Source organism: Mustela nigripes, chromosome 2, assembly GCF_022355385.1.
Source record: "Mustela nigripes isolate SB6536 chromosome 2, MUSNIG.SB6536, whole genome shotgun sequence".
Classification (NCBI taxonomy): Eukaryota; Metazoa; Chordata; class Mammalia; order Carnivora; family Mustelidae; genus Mustela; species Mustela nigripes.
The window spans coordinates 134,679,942-134,694,051 of record NC_081558.1 but is presented as its reverse complement, the minus strand read 5'-3'; the positions used below and the strand labels follow the sequence as shown (position 1 = coordinate 134,694,051).

The window sequence follows — 14,110 nt, the reverse complement described above, 5'->3', positions numbered from 1 at the left end:
TATATCTCTATCCTATTCATTAATTATACGTATACACTACTGTAAATATATATTTTGTGTACATAAAACCTATACACAAATAGATATTTGTAAAATAAAATGTTTATAAATATAAAATTTTTAATAATTTCTTCTTTCACCTCCTGTCACTTTGAGATCAGTTGTCAAAATCAGTCGGAAGATTGGTTTGCCCCTGCCTAGCTAGGTACGATATAATTTCCTATACCAGTCACACTAATAAATGCCACATGTGTCTAGGGATTATTTTACAAGGTTGTTTTAAAGTCAGGCAAACAGCCTTTGGGGGAAAGGTCACTTTCCGATGACTAAAATTAGATTCCACCTCAGCGAAGGAAGGAGAAGAATATACATCTGTTCCTATTCCTTGGGGGAAGGTCCTGATGGTAAGAGAGATGTTTCATTAAGGACCTCCGGTTTTTCAGTCATAGTAGTAAAACAGATCTTAGTATATAGGGAGGAAAGCCCGCACTGTGGCCGAATCTCAGGTGTGTATGTTCAATCCATTATTGTCCTGCTTTGCTCTGAGCAACCTCTAACCTTCCGGTAAAGACCCACAAAGCTGATTGTCCTCAGGACCACGGTGGCATACAGCATGGGACCCATGTCCTGATTCCTCAGCCATCATTCCTGAGAGACCCTCCATGATCCTGGCTTTGTGCATGGGGCCAGGCTCGCAGAAGGGAGACCAGGCTTTGCCTCGAGGAGCTTACCATCCATGTGGGGAGACCCACCAACCAATAAACTGACATGGGATTGACGCTGCCCAGAAGAACGTTCGGATCCAGAGTGGACCTGGGAAAACACGCCTCCTCTGATGTTTCAGGACCCCAGCAAGATCCACCTTACACTGAGGGAAACCGAGAGAGGAAATGAGGAGAATTTAACATAGAATCCTGCAGAAGGCTGGCTGCCACTTGGTCCCAGAGCAGAGCAAACACAGGACGCAGATCTGTTCCCAGGCTGCTCCTTGCAGGGGAAGGAGCTGCCGGACAGCTGTGTGTGGTCAGAAGATGGAAAAGCCGGCTTGCTCGCTTTGTTTCTCCGAGGTGCTGTCTCTAGTGTTGTGCATCCAATTATGGTGAAAGATTAGGGAGGAGCCCGTGAAAAAATTAAAAGGCTGGAAGGAACAATATTTAAAGTGAAGCCACAGCTGCGCCTCATGTTTTTTTTAAAAGGTGAATGGAAATGACTGCTTGAGATAAACTGCAATAAACAGGAACACAGAATGCCAGCTGCCATTCCAGACAAGAGCTCTGCCCTCCCCACACAATTACTGAGGAAAAGCAGCCGTCGACCTCCATTAACCCTCACGTCTTCCTGCCTGTAAGGGCTGAATACGCTTGAGGAACTCTGTTGAGTTACTGAACCCTGGAGCCTAGCCTCACCTCGGCCACCTGGGGACAATCTTTTCAGCTTTGTGGGCCACGGTCTCCCTTTCTTTCAAGGGAGGAATCGGTCTGGTTGGTCTCAGATGCTATAAATATGAAGCCTCCTGGCTCCTAGTTCAGGGTTCTTCCATCGTATCCCCCTGCTGGCACACCTCTGTTAGCCAGCCTGGTCAGGAATGGGTTGTTTCAAGTAACTAGATTTTCCAGATATGTAGCGTGTGAGTTACCTGTGGGGGAGAGGGGTATTTTTTTGAGATGTATTTCATGTGCCACAAAATTCACAATTCCATAGTGTACATTTTGTTGGTTTTTAGTAGACTTCTAAGGTTATGCAAACTACTGCTAATTCCAGAACATTTTTAAAATCCAGAAGATTTTATTTATCCATTTGAGAGAGAGAGAGAGAGAGCATGAGAAGGGAGAAGGTCAGAGGGAGAAGCAGACTCCCCGTGGAGCTGGGAGCCTGATGCGGGACTTGATCCCAGGACTCCGGGATCATGACCTGAGCCAAAGGCAGTCGCTTAACCAACTGAGGCACCCAGGCACCCTCTAGAACATTTTCGTCACCTCCAAAAAGAAACCCTGTGCCCATTAGCAGTTACTCCTAGTTCCCCTCCTCCCTCACAACCATTAACCTACTTTCTGTCTTCATAGATTTGCCGGTTCTGGACAGTTCTGCCTCTCTTTTATCCATTTCTGCACTCTTTTCACCAGCTTACCCCATCCCTACCCTTTAATGTTAACAACAGCTATTGTTGAATAAGTTTCTCTCTGGGCCGGGCACTGTGCCAGGTCCTTCCTGTATAGTACTTCATTTACTCCTTATAACAACCTGTACGGTAAGTATTACTGTCCCTTCTTTCAGAAAAAGAAACTGAGGCTTAAAGTGTTTCTATAATTTGCTTCCATAAGCGTCAGAGTTAGGATGTTCACTTGGGTCTTCTTGACCCCAAGTCCCCTGAACTCCCTGCCTCCTTTCTGGTCATGCCTGGGACCGATTCTCCCAGATCCTAAGTCCACCCGACATGGGAAATTGAGGACATCAGCTTCCTGGAAGGTGATGAAGGTTGGGCTGTTTCATAACCATGCAGTGGGTGTTTTGAACTGTTGTGTTTTCAGTGTGATACTGAATGACAGTGGTGGTTTTAGAGACTTCTAAAATGTCATCTGCTAGAAAGAGTTCCCAGGCAATACTGCCCTGTGTTAAAAAGTAGTCTCAGTAGCCCATCATGTGAGAACCAAAAAGAGCTCAAGATACTCCCAGCAGGGGCTCCTGGGGTGGCTCAGTAGGTTAAGCATCTGCCTTGGGCTCAGGTTATGATCCCAGGGGCCTGGGATCGAGCCCCACATAGGGCTCCCTGCTCAGCAGGAAGCCTGTTTCTCCTTCGGCCTCTCCTCCTACTCGCGTGCACATGTGCTCTCTCTCTCTCTCTCAGATAAATGACTTAAGTCTTAAAAAAACAAAAAACAAGATGCTCCCAGCAGTTCCTGTTTGGAATACGCCACTCACAGGGGAGGAAAACTTTAGTTTCCAACCGTATCCCCTCAGGGTTTATGTTGAAACACTTCTACTACCTACTCAACTTTGCAGATTGCACCTGGGGCTCGGGTTACCTTCACCTGAGTTTCCATTTGGCCGGTAATTGGCTACTAAACCTCAGCCCTAGGTGTTAGGTACCTTTGCTCTGGTCCTTAACAGTAAGAGTATTCAGGGACTGTTTGGGACTCTGCACAACAGCCCTTGTGTCCACGGGCTTCTGTTTCTGTCACCTCTCTATAGCAGGAGAAGGAATGCAGTCAATAGGCAAAACCATCCTCAGGGTCAACTAATCATCAGCAAAGATCTTTATGCTCTGGACCAGCATCGCCACACTCTTAATGTCCGGCAGTTCTAGGAAATAGGCGTCAGAAGACCCTGCGCCCTACAGCGTTCCCCTTGGGTATCTATCCTGGACTTCAGGTCTCCAGGGCCAGCTCTCCCAGGAGTCTTGATGCTGAGCAAGCAGAACCCAGGCCTCAATATGGCCCAACAGCCTAGCCTGACATCTAGTCCAGAGGACTTGTTTAGGCAGATCAGCGCAGGGATACAAAGATGAGAGGTTTCAACAGCATTTCAGGAAACCTTTCTGGACTGATTAGTGTCTGAAATGGAAAATATCAGAAATACAGATGAAAAGAAAACGTCCAGAAAGTGTCCATTCAGTGATACAGTGGAAAGATACCAGGTTATTTAACCTCTGTTTCCACTAATAATTGCAAAGTTTTTCCCAAGGGATAAAATAAGATGCAAAAACTTGAAAAACCCTGCACAGTAAATTTGTGAACTTGACATCCTAAAGTGTACAGTTTGTCTTCGTCTAGAATGATGTTTTCATATTTTGATCTTTCAGCAAACCCATGGTTGTTTCAGTAGGCAAATAGCTAGTATCAGTATACTTGGGTTTTCTTTTTGTTTTTTGTTTTGTTTTTAAGAAAATTAATTTGCCTAAAGAATGTTGAAGTTCGATACTTCTGGTTCCCAATGTTTAAAAGTCTCTGACTCCTCCGCATTCAAATGCTCCCTATAAACGTCAGAGTAAAGCTGTCTTCCTTACGAGCTGAGGGGAGAAAGAAGAGTGGCTTCTATTTTCCTAAAGGAAGAGCGCTTTTCCGCAGGGAGCTCCAGAATCCCATTCGCGTTCCCTGGTGGATGCTGCTAATGGTGATGATGCCGATATCACTAGGCAATAGATTGCACTGAAGCGAGGGGTGTATTAATTGCTTCAAAACAGGCATCCTGGCAAGGCCTTGGCAAGGCCAGGCGGCTGCAGATGAAATCCATCTGGATCCAGAGTCTGTCCATCCGCACAAACATGAAACATGGACGTGCACGCAGTTAGAAAAAACCCACTCTGTTCCATCTAGCTACTTGATCTGTCCAATTGCTTACAGCCAGGGTTCTCAAAGTATCTGAACCAGCAGCATCAGCAGCATCTGGGAACATGTTAAAAAATGTGTTTTCTCAGCTGCACCCCAGACCTTCTGAATGAGAAAAATAGTTTGTGTCTTTACAAGCCCTCCAGCTGATTCTCATGCATAATCAAGTTTGAGAACTACCAGTTTCAAGATATTTGTGACAGAGAGAGGGCCACTGTGTACGTGTGCCCACCTCTGCAGTTCTCCGTGTGGCATACTGGTGTTCTAGCAACCTCCTGGCTTTCTTTATGGGCCACGGGGGACCAGGGTATTCATCAGCTTCTGGAATAATGCAGCCCCCACCCCTATTCTTGGGAATTTTTTCTTGACGGTAATTCACATGCACCCCGAAGTGTGAGAAGTTCTGACCAGGCAGCAGATGAGCAGTGCAGATAGGAGGATGCCAGAAGGGATCTTCCAGAATTAGAAGTGAATTGAGTGCTGAGAAGGTTAGCATTACCAAACAAGCACATCCAGGGGCGCCTGGGTGGCTCAGTGGGTTAAAGCTTCTGCCTTCAGCTCAGGTCATGATCTCAGTGTCCTGGGGTCAAGCCCTGAAACAGGCTCTCTGCTTAGCAGGGAGTCTGCTTCTCTCTCTCTCTGTCCCTCCTTCCCATTTGTGTGCTCTCTTTCTTTAAAAAAAAAAAAAAAAAAAAAAGGCACATCCAATAATAAAAGATTATTTCTGCTCCCCTGGTGAACAAGTAAGAATAAGAAACAAGTGGAGGGGCGCCTGGGTGGCTCAGGTGGTTAAGCCGCTGCCTTCGGCTCAGGTCATGATCTCAGGGTCCTGGGATCGAGTCCCACATCGGGCTCTCTGCTCAGCAGGGGGCCTGCTTCCCTTCCTCTCTCTGTGATCTCTTCCCTTCCTCTCTCCTACTGTGATCTCTCTCTGTCAAATAAATAAATAAAATCTTTAAAAATAAATAAATAAATAAATAAAAGAAACAAGTGGAACCGGGGAGGAGGAGGAGGAGATCAATCCGGGGAGAAGATGGAAGACAAGAAATTTGGGGGCAGCAGTTTTCTTTCTCTGAGCCCCACAGCTGAATGCATCCCGGCCGGATCATCGAGGCTCCCAAGCTCCCATTTGCCTTTATGCCCACAGACTGCTGTGCTGTTCGCATCAGTCGGGTCCTCTGATTTTCGAGACCGAACTTCTTCAAACGTCTTCTTCCTTCGGAGAGTTTCAGGAACTCCTTCCTTTTCATCAGGCCCTTTCCGGCTACGTGGGTTTCATCATCTGTGCAGGAGGCAGAAGGAAGCAGCTGTTTGCAGTGTCCTGAGCACCAGCTGGGTTAGGTCTAGGATGTTATTTCCCAAAGCGTGTTCCTGAGGGGCCTGGTGGCCCACAGCTACCCCCACAAAAATACAGTGTGTCAAATATATTTTAGAAATGCCCAGGTTACACCCAGTCTTCCATTTACAAATTTATGTGCAGGTTAGCATGGGAAAAGTCTAGGTACCCCCCCACTCCCCCTCCCCCCTGCTTCAGAGACCGGAGACAATAGGCAAGGCCAGAGGAGTGGACTTAGAAATGGGATCCATGTGTAAGGGACAGGCACCGCCCCGTCCTGAAGAAAGTGTGGAAAGAACTTGGGGACATACCACATTTGGAGAGGGACAATATCGACTCAAGCAGAACATTTTGCTTTTTCTTTTACCAAACACCCCTCTTTGTTCTTATCAAGCTGGGGGAAAGGCAGCAGAGCAGTGGCACAGTGGGAAGGGCTGAGCATTGGCATGTAGGGTCTGAAAGTGTTCAGAGGTCTGCGTTCTGAGATGGTGGTTCACATGGGGCCCTCAGAAACCATTGTGAGTCTTGTCTGCCCAGGCCCAAAGGGTGGCAGGGAATTAGGCAACAGGCATGGACAAAAATTCACTGTCTATGACTGAACAATGATGAATGTCTAAGTACATTTTTACTCTCCTCTTGGTCTTGAATAGGCTTTCTGTCGCACAGTGATGAGCCACTATTCCTCAGTTGCGCTTTTGCTTTTTGCAAGCAGCTATCCATTGTCCATATTTTCCTTTTGTTTTAAGAGGGTAGTTCCCAAGACCGTTTTAGGAGTGGACATGTCTGCATATGCCATAAGCCCAGCCAACAGTGTAGTTTTGAGTCAGCCTCTTCCTTCTCCTGTACGCTTCCCTGTTCCTCACACTGGGGCACATTTGGGCTTCAGGAGGTTTGGAGGACATCATTGCCCTGCAGGTATCATTCCTTAGAGAACAAAAGAGTTTTGAAACTCTCTCCCCCCTAACGACCCCCCACACATACATGTGGCAACTAAAAGGGAAATAATTCCAATTGTTTAAGTTTAAGAGAAAAACTGTTCTACTAGTCAGCTGAATCACAGATCCTTGAAATCTTAGGAATGGCATTTGTTCCAAAAGGAAGATGAAGCAGTGGTATCAAGGAGAGTGGCTCTCATGAGGTGTTTGTTTTGTAGATAGTTGCGGTTGTGATTGCACTTTGGTGTGTATGTTTTCTGCTTTTCTGAAGCATCTCACACCCGTTTCTGGAAAGAAGTATATCCGTAACTCATAAGTCCCATATCATATCTCCAACATGGTGCCCACCATTATTTGCCTGGACACCTCACTCAGTGTGGAAGGGCAGAAAGATCTGGCACAAGAAAGATGAACTTGAATCCTAGGTCTTCTAACAGGAGGGTGACCTTCCTTCCCCCTCCAGTCCCTCATCTTCAAAGCAGGAATCGTTGGAGGATGAACCATAATAACTACCATTTGTCACACATTTACATTACTACCACTGCTGCTAAGCAATTTCCATAAATTTCCTCATTTTTCTCCCAATATCCAATGAGATCTTTTACCTCTGGACTGGGAAGGGCTTTCCAAGCACAAAACCGTCAACGACACTTCAAAAGAAAGCAAGCTATTGACTTAACTACATTAACACTTGGATTTAAACTCAAAGGGACTAATACGCTTAATATAAAAATTTCAAAACTTCAGATCTTTATAGAAAAATAAGCAATGCTAGGAGTAAGTCAGAGAAAAGCAAGTAAAGTAACTAAAAAAACCTAAATATTTAATATCACTGGTAATCAAGGAAATTAACATAAAAAGAATACCATTTTTGCCTATCAAATTAAAAACAATATTTTCCTTTGCAGTGAAAATACTCAGCGTTAGCTAGGATATAGTGAAAGCCACACCCTTTTATGTTGTTGGTGGGCATGTAAATTGGAATAACTTTTCTCTAGAGCAGTGCGACAAAATGTGTCAAGAGCCTCCATAAATGGTCACACTCAGTTGATCTGGTAATTCCACTTCCAGGAACTTATCCTGAGGAAATAATCAGACATGTGGGCAGGGATTTATGTAAAAATGCTAACTTCTGTATTATTTTTCATTGATTACAACCCAAATGACTAACAAAAGAAGGTAACTCCATATATGGGACGGAATGATATACAACCATTAAAAATTTTGTTTTAAAGAATATTAAATGATATGAGGGAAATTTTCAAAATGAATGAACAATAATTATCTCAATTTTATAAAAAGAAAAAAATACATAAGCTAAAAAGAACTGTGCCCCAAAACCCAAAATGTTAGCAGTGATCTGTGTTTAGGTGGGATTGTGGGTGATGTATATATTATTTACACTTTTCTTGATTTGTTCAGTGGGATCCAGAGAAAGAGAAGGGAAGTGTGTGAGATTGCATATTATAAAACAGTGTTCTTCAAGCTGGTCATGAAATAGTCAAGTAGAGAGAATTGTAATTAATGTCAACAGAAATAGTTTTAAGGCCTTCTCCAGGATTGATAGGTCTCGTGTACCAAGTAAATCAAGAAAGATAGACATGGAATCAAGGGTGCATTCACACATTCACAACTGGGATAGGTTTTTTCTTCAAATAAAACCTCTGCCGGGCTAATGTTGGACACCAGCATATTGTCGAACATTAGTCATTAGCATTCATATTACCTGCTGATCCTATTTTTTTCACTCCAGTTTTCTGACTATAGAGATGATTGGGTGAAGATCTCTTTTGTATTTTATGTGAATTAAGAAATAGGCTCACTAACTACACGAAATCTGCACGGCAGATACTGGGATTTTGAAGTGAACTTGTAAAGATGTCAGATGATACCAAATGGTTCTGTTTGGGCAGAACCATCACAAGTACGAGCCTGCATATTTGGGAGGGTGGGTCGCTTTAATTAAGTTTTCCAGCAGCACAGCTATTAAGATATTAGCCAAACTAAACCCCTCCTTACTCCCCTTTCCAACCTTACAGTTACTTTGTTACTTTCTCAGGACTGCACTTGACCAGCAGAACCTATATCAGCATGGCCTTTGTAACTATGTAAAGCGGCCTTCTACTCTGTGGCCTGCACACAGACATACACACACACACACACACACACACACACACACAAACAACATGCTGTAGCTCTTCAGTATGACACAACTCCCTTGGTACATGCCAAAATGGAGAGCTATCCAAATAAATAGATATAATCAATAAGTGTGAGAGTGGAAAGAACGCTATGGTTTCCAAGAATTGAAAAATGTTAGGGAGAAGGAGAGCAGAGATGAGCTGTTCTTGAACTCGAAGTTCACAAACCAATTAAAACCAAGTATCTGCTGAGACGCCTGGGCGGCTCAGGTCATGATGCCAGGGTCCTGGGATCGAGCCCCACGTTGGGCTCTCTGCTCAGCAGGGAGTCTGCTTCTCCCTCTCCCTCTGCTCTTATACCTGCTTGTGCTCACTCTCATTCTCTCTCTCTCTTTCAAATAAATAAGTAATATTTAAAAAAATAAATATCCACTGGTGGAGCCTGGGGTGTGTATTTTACACTTGACCTTAACCAAAAGACCAAGCCGCTGTGGGAATGTGTATTTTAAATTCTGATGCAACCTGTGGAAGCCGGCAGCTGAGAACCACTGTCTCAGCCGCACTGTGCGGTCATGTATTTTATTCTGCTCTGTTGAATATGGTATCCCACCAGCCCCCGAGGGCTGCGGACCTCATGTCATGCAGCTAGTGTGACTGAGGAGTTGAACCTTTAATTAATTAATTTTTAATGTAAATGTAAATAGCCACATGTGGTTAGTAACCACCACGTTAGAGCAGACTTAACCTATCATGCACTGCCTTCACTTGGGCTGGGAAGAGGCGGCTTTTGAGCCCACCCTTCCGAAGGGTTGTGTGCTTGGCTGCGGACACTGGGATGCTCAGATGACGGCTCCGAGCTTCGAATGTAACTTCTGGGTACCGTGGCCGCAGCTGTGGCTCCGGAACCTCCCTCCGGGAGAGTCAAGGGCCATCCTGCCTCCCCTAGCCACACTCAGGTGCGGGCACTGCGTTGGGTGAGATAACATGCTCATCGTCTTCAGCTCAGAACATCCAACAGTGCTTCTCCCATCCTCTGTCATCCCACAGAACAGAAAACCAAGCTCTCGCTCTCACCCCAGGATTTCTAACTCATGTTTGTTTTTGTAGTTGTTTTATTTTTAACTAAGGAAACCATTTCTAATCTTCTCCCCTGTTGTTTAAAGGGTATAAAAGTTCAGCATGGTGAGTTTTTATGGGACTTTTATGGGAAGCCAAGTGTTGTAAACATATCCGAATTATCACAGTAGTGTAGTTTCCCACATCCTTTTGCTCTGCACACCGACCTGACTTCCCTTCGAAATATGAAACTGATGCGCCCAATTAGAATTCTCCAGCTATTCCAGGCCCTGTGTTAGGGTGTGAACCCGGTGAGATCAGGAGAACTTTTGAACAGACCGCCAAGACTGTAAGCTAGGTGCAGGCAGGGGCTGCGGTCCTCCAGCCTGGGCTGGGTTCCACATGGTAATGTGACACCTGCCTTCTCCTGGAGGCCCGGTGCGTGGTGGCTGAATGAATTCATATTCTTGCAATGGAGAAAGTGGGCTGAAGGTTTGATATACAGAAGAGAGAAGAGAAGACCCAGAGAAAGGCCACATTTGGCATAAAGCTGATTTGATTTGGGGCAAAGTGCTTGTCCTCCACGACTTTCCTCTTTCCTGCTGTCATGTCTAGCAGGTAGCAAGAAGAAAGTTTGCAGCACCCCAGAATCTAGTTCTCTTCCGGTGACGACCATTTAGTACCACCATGGTGATTTCCAAGACCGTGATCATGAAAGGCTCTGAAGGACTGAAATTGCTTCCAGAGGTGAAGCCAGGAAAACTGGGTGTGTTTCAGGCCTTGGTAATCACGTGCTCTTGTGCCGTGGACTCTGGGTTTGGTGTTTCCTCTGAGGTTGCAGTTCTGAGAAACTTAGCAGTTGGACAGGCTGTGGTTATGATATATCCGCCCGCTTATCAGCACTTTTTATTTTCCTGAAATTTTAGGCACAGAAAAATGAGAGAGAATCTATCCGACAGAAGTTGGCACTTGGAAGTTTCTTTGATGATGGCCCAGGAATTTATACCAGCTGTAGCAAAAGTGGGAAGCCAAGCCTTTCCTCTCGGTGAGTGTTCTTTTGAGTTGATTTCCTGATATGTCCCTAATGGATTTTTGCATTCCGACCATACGTTTAATAAAAGATATCTTTTAAACCCTTGAGTGTTTTTTCCCCGTAGTACTACACCTTTATTTGGATTCTAGACAGCTCCCTCCCCACTTGTTGGATTTGCTTTTTGTTTTTTAGTTTTCACCCAGCCACTTGAGGTCATATTTCTATGTTTCAGTTTTTTTCCCCTAAGCACAATTCTGATTTTGCACTGTGATGGGAGAATTTCGCCACACTCTTAATCAAGCCAGCTGATGCTTAGAGAAGTGTGGCAAGCCACCAGAATTCCCATTAAGCAGTCCCAAAGCATCTAACATCCCCCCCAACCCCCGACACATTTGATTGAAATGAATACTGGTAACTGAGAAATACAATTCCCACTTTGATCATTCAATATTTATTACAGTACTTAACCTGTCCTCCAGGCATTTTTCCTTTATCTTAATTTATTTCAGATTATCATTGCTCATTTATTGTAATTTATTTCAGGAGGCCACTGATCATTTGCATAGCTTTTAATTCCAGTTAAAACATATTAAAATTAACATTTTACCTAGAAAACAAGGCTATAGATAGAGATTCCCAAACTTTAATATGCATGTGAATCACTCCCTATATAAAATGCGCCTGTATTTACCATGTTAAGCCAGGGTGGGAGACGCATGATAACATTCATGCATTTATTCAACCAACAGATCTCCACTCTCTCCTTCCTGAATTAGACACTTCAGTGTCTATTTAAATCTATTCTATCTGGCTTTCAGTAAGCCTTGTATTTCAGTCTCTTCCTTAGAGACTCCTCTGAATCAGCGAAAGTCAGAAAGCATACCCATGCTCTCATATATGCACATACAGGGGTCACCGCTGCGGCTTCCTACGTGGGGACAGAAGTGGAGGAATCCCGGTGTCTCCTCCTCGGCTGGGTGCCACCTGTGTCTCCTAGGATTCCCTCACTTTTCTCACGTGTCATTTCAGAGCTGGAAGGCCGGCCTTCCCTTTGAAGGAAAGCATCTCCTTCCCTTCCCAGTAGGATGTGGCTGGGGGAGCTCTGGGGACCAGCAGACTGGGGATTAGTCCTAGTCAGTTTCTGATTTTGAGACTTTAACAGTTTCATTGTACCATACCACAGTCTTTGGAAGATGAGGGTATTTGACCACACAGATCTCTACTGCTTTTCTCTAATATTCCCCAAAGCACCAAAAGGTCTTCTTCTAGAAGCCCCATCTCTCTGCTCAGCTAAGTCGCATTCATCTGGCCCAAATGGGAGGTTTTGTTTTTAAAATCAAAGTCTGTCTGTCTGTCTCTCTCTCTCTCTCTCTCTCTCTCACACACACACACACACACACGTAAGACTCTGAAAATAGCATTAACAATAACTATAAGATGTATGATAACAACACAAAATACAAGTTACTGTCCCTGTCCCATCTGTCTCTATCTTCTCCCACTCTCCAGAAACGATGACTCTCAACTCCTTCGCTGTTTCTTCTGGTATTTTACCTATACATCTCTAAGTAGAATGCTTATTCTCTTAGTCTTTACATAACCATTCACGGACTACCAACTATAGAACATGGCGATTCACATCTTCTACAGACATGGCACTGTAACTCCCCATAGTCTCCCTTTATAATTATTTCATAATCTGTTGTCAAATAATGGTCGATTGTTTACATCATTAAGATCGTCAGTTTTTTACACTGAACCATGTAGTAAACGGATTACTTGAGAAACATCATGGTTTGTCTTGCAATGAAGACCACCCCATTTTTCCCATTGCCGGGGCACGGTTTTGGCTGCTGTATTACCTTCCGCTGTGTGAGTGTATCATACCTCATTCAGCCTCTCTTCAGACCGTAGAGTCCTTTCAGAGTTATTTTGCTCTTGTAAGCAGTGCTGCTCATGAACACTCTTGACCATGTCTCCTGCTGTCCATATGCAAGTGCTTCTCTTTGGTGCACACCTAGGAACAAACTACTAGAAAAGTACGTGAATGTTCACATCCGGAAGATAATGCCGGACATGTTACCCTGCTACCAGCAATGTTGCCGAAATCCTGTGGGTCCGTAGTCTTTCTCACGTGATACTGCCAACCCCTTTTACATTTTCGTTAAACAGGTATTAAGTAGTATTTCATTGTGTTTATGAGCCATCTTTGCTTCCCCTTCTGTGAAATGTCAGTTTCGGTCTTATGTCCAAATTTCTATCCGATTCTTTGTGCTTTTTAAAATTGTTTTATCAACGTCCTTTCATCATGATACTCATCCTTAATATGGTGTATGTATTGCAGAAATCTCTTCCCAGGCTGCAGCCTGTCTTTTCACTTCCTCCCTGTGTCTTCTATGAACAGGGTTCTTTTTATCAAGCTTTCATAGTCCATGCTTTCTGTATCCCATCCAAAAAATCTTCAACCCCAAGATTCAAAAGACGTTAACCTAGATTTCCTACCAAGAGTTGAAAGTGACTTTCTAAAGTCTGTAATCAATCAGGTGTTGGTTTCTTGATATGGTTATGGAGGCGATGTCTGATTTCATCTTTTTCCATTTACATGACCGTTTTTTCCATCCTGTTGATTAGACAATCCCTCTTTTATTCACTGATCTGACAGACCACTTCTGCATATATGAAACATAAGTGGGAATACATTCGGTTTCATTGGTAAGTGTTTCTACCCCTGCACCAACACCATGCAGCCTTAATTACTGTAGCCTCAAAGTAAGCCCTAAAATCTGGACAGGCAGGCAAGTCCCTCTCCTCTTTTCCTTCAGAAGTGTGCTACCTGTTCTGGCTTTTGTATTCCTCCATATCAACTTTAAATCATCTAATCAAGTTCAACAAAGTACTCTCTTGGGATTTTGACTAGAATTGTACTGAATCTATAGATCAACTCAGGGAAGAATGCATTTCCACAATATTCTATATCCCTACCCATCAGCTCAGCCTTTCTCTCCTTTATTTGATATAATTGAATATTTCTAAATAAAGTTCATAATTTCTCATTTAGAGAGATTATACAGCCTTTGTTTTATTTATTTCTAGATACTTGGCATTCTGGTATAATTTTAAGTTCTCTTTGGTAATGCATTCTCATTGTTTTGCTGCTGGTGAACAGAAATGCAGCTTCATTTTTATACTAGTCTTAAATACACCCACTTTGTTGTAGTGTTCCTACTATTTGTCTGCCCTCCTGTTACTTCTAATAAAGTTGTCTGTAGATCATTAGGGATTTT

The 14,110-nt window shown here is 43.8% G+C and overlaps 1 protein-coding gene across 5 annotated transcripts in view; it reads left to right on the top strand.

The window, feature by feature from the left end:
- Positions 1 to 14,110, top strand: part of SCHIP1 (schwannomin interacting protein 1) — a 126,902-nt gene that overhangs the window by 88,003 nt on the left and 24,789 nt on the right. For 4 of the 5 annotated variants that reach the window (XM_059391651.1, XM_059391653.1, XM_059391652.1 and 1 more), the window contains one exon: positions 10,720 to 10,838. In XM_059391651.1, the coding sequence (XP_059247634.1) occupies positions 10,720 to 10,838 (119 nt within the window). Of the gene's footprint in view, positions 1 to 10,719; positions 10,843 to 14,110 lie in introns of those variants that run through there. The other variant, XM_059391655.1, reaches the window with a different exon arrangement.